This window comes from Pituophis catenifer, unplaced genomic scaffold, assembly GCF_029215685.1.
Source record: "Pituophis catenifer annectens isolate HBS135680 unplaced genomic scaffold, rPitCat1.0.hap2 SCAF_1, whole genome shotgun sequence".
Lineage (NCBI taxonomy): Eukaryota > Metazoa > Chordata > Lepidosauria > Squamata > Colubridae > Pituophis > Pituophis catenifer.
In genome coordinates, this window is record NW_027256881.1 from 237,429,782 (window position 1) to 237,441,897 (window position 12,116).

Sequence of the window (12,116 nt, forward strand, 5' to 3'; positions counted from 1 at the left end):
TGCTCCCATAGACAGGAATTTTTTATTTTCAATGAAAAATTTAACCTGGATTTTGATGTGTCTTTGGTTCTTTTAGGTAATTGTCCTCAAAGCAGATTCTCTCTTTCAAATATATTTTAGTTTTGCTTCTGCTTTTCTGCCTGAATATTTTGTTCCTCCAATCCCCAACCCGTTTCACATGAATTAGATTTGACATATCCTCCCTATCCTGCGACTCCCAATGTTTCTGAAATGTATTCCAGCACATTCTGCAACCTCTGAAACAGATTTGAAGATGAATAGATGGTCACAGGGAAGAAGGGGAACAGTCCTTCGTCTTAGAGGAAAAAGAGTACCCTTCTATTCTTCTCCCTATTGGTGCTCCTTTTAAATATTTTTATCGTTTGCTTCTCTTCTCATTAGTAATTCTAATATTTTTCCCTGTTCTTCTCTTTTTTGCTTCCATTCTGAGCTGCTATATTGTTGCACTCTCTTTAACACAGTCAGAATTAAGCCAAGATACTCTTCCTATGTCTTGTGCAAGTCTGAGTGAGCTATCCCTGTAGTGATTTAGCCAAATATCATATGAGTGTGAGAAGGTAGCAGAGGAAATTAGCCTGAGGTTTTGAAATTTAAATCACAACAGTGTAAAAGTCCCTAAGTTTTGTTTCCAATGTTTTGTTCTTTTTAGGGGGACCCTGGTGAAGATGGTAAACCAGTAAGTTCTGTTGTTTCTTCCTCACATTTCAGATACAAACTTTTTAGGTTTGAACTATATAGTTCTAAAGAAATTTTGTACACCATGCAAAACTGTCCTGAGTGTCTCACAGAAAAATGATGGCAATCTTATACAAGTTTGCTCAGAAGTTACTCCCCTTATGTTTAATGAGTTAACTCTCAAGTAGATGTGAATAAGATTGTATCCTAAGCCACATTTTATACAGATATTTCCAGACCAGCCTTTTAATTAAAAAAAAGCAACAAGCTCGTTCTAAATTCATTCAAATGAAATGTGTAATGATTAGGCAGTCAAATCTGTAAACTATCCAATATCATAACTGAGTTAATGCAATCTCCCCAAATGCCCCCCCCCGCCCGCCAAGAAATATGAAATATGAAAAACAAAACTCGGGAAGTCAAAAGAGTAAACTATTGGCATGTAAATATTATATTTAGAATGTTCTTACAAAATGTATTCTTTTTTTTTTTAATCTAAATTATTTCTAAATGCAGCTTGTCACTCAGATATGTTGTTGCATATTTGTTTATGAGTAATAAACTATGTTGAAATGTTGCTTGAAATATTTGAAAGAGTTGAAATATTGAAACAGAAACCAGCAGTCTTTAAAATGGGAAAAACACATCTCAGCAAAAAGTGCTTATCAGTTGCATCAGACAGAAGATGACTCACACACTGGACTAAGCAACTAGTTCACAAACTGGGATCAGGGCCTATCATAGGGTTGTAAGTGACTTAGAGGGAGGTCACAATTTTTTGTACACAAAAACAAAATTATGGATTTTGAAAAATCAGCTAACTAGGCTTGATCAAAACACACATTTATGCATTTATGTATTTATTGTATAGGGTGATGTTGGTCCCCAAGGATTCCCTGGCACTCCGGGTGAGCCTGGCCTGAAAGGCGAAAAGGTACAAATACTCTTAAGGCTATAAAAATATGGCTGTGCTGTTACTGGAGCATTTTCTGAGTAGTCTGTTTTGACTGAGGGATTCTGGGGGCATTTTTGGGGACGGGGTGACTGTAATCATTGTTCTCAGCTGTGTAACTTATTCTTTCCATCTAGGGAGAACCAAGTGTTGGTGCGAGAGGTCCTCCTGGCCCCCCAGGCCTACCTGGGAAACCTGGATTGAGTTCCAAAGTGGATAAGTTGGTGAGTTCCAAAAGCTCATAACAAAGACAGAGTGGAACTTTTTTTGGGTGGTCTTATACCACCCAGGAAATGATGCTGCACTGCCAGGACAGCTCTCTGCTTTTCTCTTTAGGCAAATTATCTCCTGTCTATATCCCCAACTTGAGTTACAGGTTGACTTTCCACCAGCTAAATGAAAATACCAGATGGCAGGGATTGCATGTGCCCCTGCTGCCCCCATTCTCAAATCTGAAACAGATGTTGGGAGCTATGCAGGAGATAGGAGAACAAGGGAAAAATCACTCTGCACCACTGCAAACCCACTTCTGTATCTTTGGGTGGAGCTTTATTATGTACCTGCCAAGCCTTCCTTACTCTAGGTAGAATCCTTTAATTTTCTCCAGCTTTTAACATTCTAAATTGCTTGAACGTATTTGTGGTTCTGCCTTGAATAGTGTTATATTTTTACTGTTGTAATGTTTTATTGTAAATATTTCTGGGAGAATTTACATAAATATTAATTACTCATTGGCTGTTCATTCAGTCTTTCTGGTGGAAGATTTAGTATATAAAGTATTAAATTGCAGGATAACACTTCCACCCCCCAAAATTTATTAACATGCCCTCTTTGTCTGGATATACTCAATGTAAACCAAGAATATAGCAGATGAAATTAGGTTGACATATTACTTTGAACTACTTAGGTCTTTGTTTCAATAGCATTTAGCTTTGATACTGTATGCTTATCTTAGCATATAATTTGTTTGCATCTGTGCTTTTTTTCTTCCAGACATTTATTGATATGGAGGGCTCTGGTTTTGGAAGTGAGTTGGAGTCTTTGCGAGTAAGTACCTAAGTTGTATGAATAGGGGAACCAAGGTTCCATTGATTAGACTGGATTTGGGAGGAAGAAAGAGAGATACAATAATAGTGGCCTTCTTCAATATTGAGTCATCCAGATGTTTCAATACACTAACTCCAAAAATAGCTCCATTGATTTTTAACCAGAAGCCCAAAGTCTCTGTACATCATGATCTTCAAACGTGAATGATGTAGCATTTGGTCAGCAAGCAAATTAACTTGGCTAGAATATTCTATGTGCTTCTGAGGTTGGGCGCACCTCAGATTAGAACATAAGTCTCCAAACTTGGCAACTTTATGGAGTTTAATTCCTGAATTCTGGAAGTTGAAGTCCACAGATCTCAAAGTTGCCAAACTTGGAGACCCCTGGATTAGAATGTACATTATATTTATTATGTTTCAGGGTCCCAGAGGGCCACCTGGGCCTCCAGGCCCTCCTGGTGTACCTGGTTTACCAGGACAACCTGGAAGATTTGGGACAAATGGCACTGACTTTCCAGGCCTCCCAGGCCTCCCTGGAGTTCCAGGAAGAAATGGCAACTCAGGAATCCCAGGACCTCCGGTAAGTAAAGGGGAAAATATCGTGCAACTCTGTCTCCAAAAGCTACCCAATGCCTCATTCTGTCATGGTAATCAAGTTTTCTGTTGTGTAATGTGTGTGTAGTGGGAGGAGGCTTGCATGACCCTTTGCTAGCTGTGCTTATCATGCTGAATGTTGTGTATTAATGAAGAACATGTTTCGGACTTCCGGTTGGCGATTTGCTGTGACAGGGCGTGAGTGAGTGCTTGCTGCTCCTCAACACCCTTTAGCATCGCGTTTTGGGGATCCCCTTGGGGGACGCGGGACCCGGAGAGCCCTGCGGGCAAAAGAGGAAGCCGGACGAGCGGGAGGTGGGTGCGATCACCTCTCGCCGGACCAGGCGGCTCTGCCTAGCCAACGCGGTGAGCGGCCATTCATGGCGGGCACGAAACAGCAATAACCAACTAAGACGGGAAGCCTAGAAGAAGATCGGAGGTGCGGTGACGGACTCAAGCCTATTCCCTATACCTGAGATCGTGCGGTAAGGAGGAGCTGGGAGAGGAGCGCTCGGAGCGGCGAGAGGCAGTGACAGAAAGGACAGAGCAGCCTGTACTCCCGGCGATCCGATCTGATAAGCCGAAGAGCAGACGAGAAAACGGAGGGAGTGGATCGTACCTGTAAAGAGTTTTTGGAAGGTGTGGTGTGGCGAGGGAGTAAAGGAGAAAAGAAAGACCATTGCTGGGACTGGCGTTTTATATCGGGATCGAGGGGAAGAGAGCAGGAGCAATACAGTGACTGGCTGTTTGAGGCTCCTATCAAACAGGAAGTACGTCCATTAATCCGGAAGAGTGGATGAGCAGTGGTTGAACAAGAAGACGTTCTGGCAGAGACTAATATCATAGAGTTTGGCTGGATCCCAGCAAAGTGGGAAATTGAAGAAACGGAAGACCTCCTATTTGAACCCCATAACTCCGTAAAATAACATACTTATACCCACATTTTCATATATGTCAACATTTTCTTTATCCTTCTCTTGAATATCTGGATAGTAATAATTGAACTCTGTTTCTCTTTTCAAATTGATAAATATTAATAATTAGATTTGTTAAGCTATCTTATAGATATATACAAAAGGAAAAACTACATATATATATATATATATTTAATATAAAAAAAAGGGGGGGGGTTGATTATATATGAGAATTCAGATCTCTATAAGTATTACTAGATAAAAAAGAAAAAAAAATAGGGTCTGATCATATACAAGAATCGGGAATTGTATCCTACTAATTAATTACTATATAGTGTTTATATTCATAGTACAGTAATATATAGTATTTCATATTTATTTATATTTATAGTAATCTATTTATTCCTATTTATATATATCATATTTATCTATATTCAATTTTTATTAAGATTTGAACTCAGACTTCATTAACTTATTATCTTATTATGGTCAACTTATATAACCCAGAATGTCTATTTGTACTTACCTATACCAATACTCTTTACTAGGATTAGAACTCAGAACTTAGAATTTATTAACTTAAAATAATTATTTGTACAATCTATTTATATTACTTATTTAATATTAAGAGTGAATTTAGATTCTTATAAGTGATTAATTGATTAGGATTGATATTTTGTTTAATCTATTTAGAGGAGAACTATATAATTTTAATTACATAATTATATAATTATATAATTAGTGACTGTTAATCGCTGGAAAGTGTATAGCAGTCTACCACAGTAATTTAGAAATCTAGAACTTACTATTAAGTGGAAATTATTGAGAGTGTAGGGAGGACTAACAAAGGAGTGAAATAAAGATATAAGAAAGCTCCTCAGAGAAAAAGTGGCTAGTGCCACTGGATGAGAATCTGGAGAAAGATAGAGGAGATATTAAAAGACCAAAAATCGGTCCTGAAAGATATGGCAAGTTTGACCTCCACAATTGCGAAAACCGGTAAAAAAGCGACATCTATACCTACCCTAGCGATGTCTTCCCCAGCTACCCAAAAATCAGTGGAAGGTCTTCAGAAACTAGACAAACCCCCTGCAACTCCTACATTGCAAACGGTGCAAGCATCCCTCCAGTCAATTCAAGAAACAATGCTTGCGATGCAAGAAAAACTCTTGAATAGCCACTCTGAACTAAAATCAGACATCCATGCTCTTGATTTTAAAATGAACGAAATCCAAAATGCTATTGCTAGTAACGAAAACAGAATTTTAAAAGCAGAACAAAGAATTGAAAAAAACGAGAAAAAACTGGACACAGTGGACCAAACCTTGTCGGCACAAAACAAAGAAACAGAAGACGCGCTGATCCAACTTGAGATGGATAAGGCCTCGTTTTACTTGCGTTTCCAGAACATCTCGGAGGAAAAAGAGGAGGACTTAGGTGATAAGATGGCGGAATTGATTGCAGAAACTCTGCAGCAAGATAAGCAGGAAATAATTCGTGAGATTGACGAGGTGTACAGAGTTCAGACGAATTACGTAAGAAGGAACAGACTCCCCAGGGAGGTCCATGTGCGTTTTGCTAGGAAAAAAGTTAGGGACATCCTGTATAACATAGCCCGGGAGGAAAAAAATACCTATGGAGGAAAAGAAATTAATATTCTGAAACAAATTCCGAGAAGAGTGAGGGAAAGGAGGAAAAATTATAGGTTCCTGACAAACCATCTAAACAGGAGGAATATAATTTTTAGGTGGCTTTTGCCAGAAGGATTGCAAATTTCCTGGCAAGGGAGGAAAATAAGAATTGACTGTCTAAGTGATGCTCAGGACTTTTTAGAACAACTAAGGGGAGGAGAGGAGGAGCAAACTAGTAAGGAGGATAACGAGATAGTAAATACGGAAGAAGAGATATCCCAAGAGCAAATTACTAGAGAAGATATAGAAGAGGAGAAGAAAAAGGAGGATACTGAGGAAAGATGAAAAAAATCAAGACCAGTGAGAGCCGTAACTTTAAAAGGCAAGTAAGAACAAGAGACTAGAAACTAATTTTAGAAATGAACGATACTAAGATCATATCGGTAAACGCGAATGGTTTAAATGATTACAAAAAAAGAAGGATAATATTGTCAAAATTGGCGAAACAAAACCCCGATATTATCTGCATCCAAGAAGTTCATATAAAAAAAGATGAGGCTGATTATCTAAATTATTGTAAATTTGGTAAAGTATTCTCCTCATTAGCTGAGAAAAGGAAAAGGGGGGTCGCCATCTACGTTAAGAAAGGAATAATGGCAGAATGCAAATATAAAGATGGAAAAGGGAGAATACTTATAGTTGAAATAACGAGAGGCAATGCTAGGCTGTTATTGGTAGGGGTTTATGCACCGAATAAAAAACAAGGGAAATTCTACAGGAAATTGCAGGAACAGTTGGCAAATTGGGCACATCTTGAAATTTGTATGCTAGGGGACTTTAATGGAATTGTGGATCCAAAGCTTGATTATAAGAGCGATATAACAAAAAAGAATAAAAGATCTCCCCTACCAAAGACCTTTTTTGACTTAGTAGATGAGATAAATTTAATTGACATGTGGCGTACCTTACATCCCCAGGACAGACAATTCACATTTTATTCCATCCCACAGAACTCCTGGTCCCGAATCGATATGGTTTGGGCTACCAGAAAATTGGCGTTAGAAATAAAGAAAGTTAATATGGGCTCTAATACTTGGGCAGATCATAAGCTCCTAGAAATCAGTTGGTCCCACGATATGAAGAAAATACAACAGAGATGGAGTTTAAGGACCAATCTCTTAAACGAAAAAGAGTTTACACTAAAATTGAATGAAGAAATCAAACGCTTCTTCTTAGAAAATGGGAATCGAGAGACAGCCAAAGAAATTGTGTGGGACACTATGAAGGCGTATGTCAGGGGAATAGCTATTTCATATACTGCCTTTAAAAATAAGGAAAAAAGAAAGAGTAGAGAAGAACTTACTCAAAAATTAATACAAACTGAGGCCGAATTACAGCAACGACCGGGAGACGAGGAGACGAAACAACAGTGGTTGATGTTGAGACACCGATTGAATTTATTGGACCAGGAGGAGATGGCTCAAAAAATAAGAAGATCTAAGCATTATTGTTTCGAGAATGCTAACAAGTCGGGGAGATGGTTGGCGTATAAATTAAAAAAAGAGAAGGAAAAAAACCAAATATTAGCTTTAGAAGACCCGCAGGGCATCTTGTTGACAAAGGAAGAAGATAAATTAGAAAATATAAGAAAATTTTATGAGTGTCTTTACAAAAACGAAGGAATTGAGTTAAATAAGGTAGAACAGTATTTGTTGGAAGCCAACCTCCCTCAAATTTCGGAAGAAGAAAAGGAAATGTTAAATGAAAAGATCACCATAGAGGAGTTAAGATCTGCCTTATCTAAAATAAAGAAGAATAAAACCCCAGGCCCTGATGGTCTCCCTGGGGAACTATATCAAAAATTTGATGATGCCCTGAAATTGGAACTGCTAGAAATTTTAAATGATGTTATTGCTGGTATAACAATCCCAGACTCCTGGAGGGAAGCCTACCTGACGATCATTCTGAAAGAAGGTGCCGACCCGAAACAGATTTCCAACTATAGACCCATCTCACTGCTTAACGCAGATTATAAATTATTTATGACTATAATTGCGGAGAGATTTAAGAAAATTCTAAACCGTTGGATACACAAGGATCAAAATGGTTTTCTCCCTGGGAGACAGATTAGAGACAACTTGAGAACAGTCTTAAATACTATTGAATACTATGAACAACACCCTGAAAAGCAGATGGCTTTAATGTTTGTTGATGCCCAAAAGGCATTTGACAATTTAAATTGGACCTTCATGATAAATCAAATAGATCTTATGGGATTCGGGACTAACTTTAGGAGGATGATAGAGAATATTTATCATAATCAAAGGGCAAACATACTAGTGAATGGAGACAGAACTCGGACATTTCAGATCCAAAGAGGAGTCAGGCAGGGATGTCCCCTATCCCCCTTACTTTACATTCTAGCACTAGAGGTCCTACTTAGAAAGATTAGAGCAAATGAAGATATCAAAGGCTTAAAGATTAGGAAGGAATCATTTAAAACCCAGGCTTTTGCGGACGACGTCGCCTTTATAATTGAAGACCCATTAGACACCGGCTCAAAATTAATGCAGGAAGTTCAGAACTATGGAGAAGTCGCGGGCCTTAAACTTAATAAGAACAAAACTAAAATAATCGTGAAAAATATGACAAACCTACAAACGAAAGAATTAGAAGATCTACTAGGCCTCCAGGTAGTTAAGAAAACAAAATATCTGGGAATATGGATTACCGCAAGACTATCTTCATTAAAAGATGATAATTATATTCCCTTATTGCAGAAAACCAATCAAGACCTCGATAGGTGGAGGAGACTTAAATTGTCCCTGACCGGGAAAATTGCGGCGATCAAAATGAATATTCTACCGAAATTTCTATTTTTATTTCAAAACATACCGGTATCACTGGATAAAAATTTTTTCCTGGATTTGAATAAATATATCAGGAATTTCTTGTGGGAGGGTAAGAAATCAAGGATATCTCTTAAGACACTTCAAGGGAAAAGAAATTTGGGAGGGTTTGGGCTCCCTGATTGGGAATTATACCAAAAGGCGGCAAAAATAATTTGGATAAAGGAGTGGATTAAATTAAAAGAAGGGAGAACTCTGACACTAGAAGGACATGACCTCCACGAAGGATGGCATGCTTACCTCTGGGATATAAAGGATAGGAGGAAAACGTATTTTCATAAACATAAAATAAGAGAGACATTGATTTGTACGTGGCGGGAAATTAGACAGAAGATATATACCAAGGTTCCTAGCTGGTTGTCGATTATGGAAGCTCTAGTGGTCCCAAATAGGAGAGGAAACTATAAAATGGGCACATATAAGGATATCTTGGACGAAGAAGGGAAGCTCAAACCTTTGGAAGCATTGAGGGACCAGGGGTTCAATCTGGATTGGTGGAACTATCTCCAAATTAAGTCTAGATTTCAAGAAGATAGAGATAGAAGGGGTATTGAAATGAAATATGGATATTTTGATAAAATTATTTGGGGCCCAGATAAGAAAATGCTATCCAAAATTTATAACTTTATATTAGATGAGGATAGAGCGGAGATGATAGCTAAAAAACAGTTAAGCATTTGGGAGAAAAACTTAGGATATGGCCTTAATTTCAATGACTGAGAGACAGCTTGGAATAGGAATCTCAAAATAACAAAATCATCAACATTCAGGGAAAACCACTACAAAATGTTGCATAGGTGGTATCTAGCCCCGGACAGGCTGGCTAAAATATTCCCAAACTCTTCTGCTTTATGCTGGAAATGTGGAAAAACGGTCGGCACCTTTTATCATCTTTGGTGGACTTGTCCCGAGACCAAAAAGTTTTGGTTAAAGATCCGACTCTGGCTCTCTGAAATAATGGGACAGGAGATAGTCCTGGCCCCGGAATTCTTTCTCTTAGGTATGACGGAAGATGGTCTCAACAATAATAAAACCCATTTGGCAATTCAAATTATTACTGCGGCTAGAATAGCCTTTGCGAAACTTTGGAAATCTAAATCTACCCCCTCTGAGGAAACATTAATAAATAAAATCCTAGAGTGCGCAGAGATGGCTAAACTGACAAACGAGCTAAAAAATGAAGAAAATTCTAAGCACTATGAAGTATGGGGAATTTGGTATAATTGGTTAAAGAATAGGATAAAAGTATGATAATAGGCTATAGTTGCTTAAACACCAGAAATGGACTCAATTGTATAGAAATGTAGAGGAATATATAGTATTGTATAATATAATGTATAGTGATAGTTATGGATGGAATCCATCCAATATTTGACTTATGAAATGTGTAAACACCGTACCCCGGATCAAGATTGAGATTGTATTTTGTCTTTTTAAATATTGGAAAACTCAATAAAGTATTTAAAAAAAAAAAAAAAGAAGAAGAAGAACATGTTTCATTGGCATATTAGTAGAATTTGGGAAGAGTCTGGAAATGAGGGTTGGCTTTGGCTTCTATGGTCTAGTAGTCAAGGTGTTGAACTAGAATAAGGTTCATGTACACCCTCAGCCATTGAAGCTCATTGGGTGACTTATGGCATCCATCAGTCATTCTCTCAATCCAACATGCCTTCTAGGTTTATTGTGGGGGGAAATTTCGAGTAAGGAAACGATGTATTCTGCTTTGAGCTCCTATAAAACTAATAAAAAGAAATAAATAAATACAGGCAGGTTAATAGTGGTAAAAAAATCAAGCTTTTATTCATCTGCTGTGGATGTAGGTGTCCACATTTTCCAAAGTATAAATACCACACAAAAATCCTGCATAGGATAATCTCTCAACAGTTTGATTTAACTGAGGAAAAAAATTTTTCATACTGTTTTCCAGGGCCCACTTGGGCCTCCAGGAAAAGATGGCATCCCTGGTCAACCTGGAGAAAAAGGAGCACCGGTATGTATTTTTCCTTTTCAACGAGGCTCAGGATCACCAGAGTACACACTGAGGAGGACCAGCCAGGGAAACTGGACTTCCTCTGCCATTACCTACTTAGTCAAGGTGTGTTTCAGCACTCCAGTGTAAATTCACTAGTCTTTCCCTTTCCTGTTTCCAGGGAGAACCAGGTGAAATGGGCTTTCCAGGAGCACCTGGACCAGAGGTACAATTACTTATTTTCTAAAGAAATAGTTACTAGTCCCTATGTTGATTCTAGTTTGGTAACATTACAACATTGTCAGGTTTTTTTTTAATGTATATGCTAAGTTTTTTGAGTGCAAGTGTTTAAAAATTTTCAATTTTAAATTTCACTGAATCAGGTTCCAATGTTGGTGATTTCACAAATATGTCCATGAAGTTTTCTTGGCAACAGTATGAAACTAGTTTGTCAATCTCTTCTTCTTGGTGGTAGGATAGGTGGCTGGCTGGAGAGACAGAAATTCTTAGATTATTTTACAGTCTTTATAGTGCCTGTTGCATAGGATAGGATTCAACTACTAACTTGGTCATATCCTTCTTCACTTTTCAAGATCAGTCAAGGCTTGGTGCTTTATTTTTCTGCCAAGCATTTGTGTTTGTACGTTTAGCTGATTTTATCAATTCCATTTGAGAGTCATCCCAGTGTTCTGTGGAAGGAAACATATTTACAGCTCATGCTCCCTTTCAAAGAGCCCAGGGCTTATAAAGCATTGTAAGTGTTCTAGTTGTAGGTGCTGAGAATACAATAATGTGTTAGAGATGTCTTTTGTACTTATGGAGAAATGCAATTTTCTTCCTTCTTAGGACATGGTAGCAAAACAGGTCTGTAGTGGAAGTGTGTCCCAGGATTGCCATCCAGGAGAACATAATCTTACTTTATAAAGTTGCATATTATGTGATACATTTTTAAGAAGATAGTTTCTCCCGCCCTGAAAACAGCTTGGTCTGGTTTCAAAATATACTAGATTGGAGGACTTAATTCCATGTGCCAGAACTTAATGGAACTTAAAGGGATTTAATTCTACGTGCCAGAGAATGGAATTATGCCAAAAAGCAGTATTATAATACATTATTAACCCAGAAAAATCTGTATAGCCCATTGTGACATGTGGACATAAGTATCAGCATTTGATATTTTGGCTGAAGTGTCTTCCATTACTGCCCTACCTGATTGTTAAAGGTGGAATTTCTTTTATATCAACATCTTCCTTTAGCAAATACAGGTGGGGTTCTTTGAGCTACTTTTAACCCTCTTCCAGATTCTAGTCTTCATGCCATTATATGTTATAAAGTAAACACATTTCATTCGATTAATAGCCTCTGTTCATAAAGCCATCTGCTTTTGTTAACATTTTCCACCTCT

General features: G+C 37.9%; 1 protein-coding gene across 3 annotated transcripts in view; it reads left to right on the forward strand.

The window, feature by feature from the left end:
- Positions 1-12,116, forward strand: part of COL18A1 (collagen type XVIII alpha 1 chain) — a 104,386-nt gene that overhangs the window by 57,137 nt on the left and 35,133 nt on the right. For all 3 annotated transcript variants that reach the window (XM_070931536.1, XM_070931554.1, XM_070931544.1), the window contains 7 exons: positions 671-697; positions 1,568-1,630; positions 1,786-1,872; positions 2,642-2,695; positions 3,116-3,274; positions 10,670-10,732; positions 10,893-10,937. In XM_070931536.1, the coding sequence (XP_070787637.1) occupies positions 671-697; positions 1,568-1,630; positions 1,786-1,872; positions 2,642-2,695; positions 3,116-3,274; positions 10,670-10,732; positions 10,893-10,937 (498 nt within the window). The remainder of the gene's footprint in view (positions 1-670; positions 698-1,567; positions 1,631-1,785; positions 1,873-2,641; positions 2,696-3,115; positions 3,275-10,669; positions 10,733-10,892; positions 10,938-12,116) is intronic.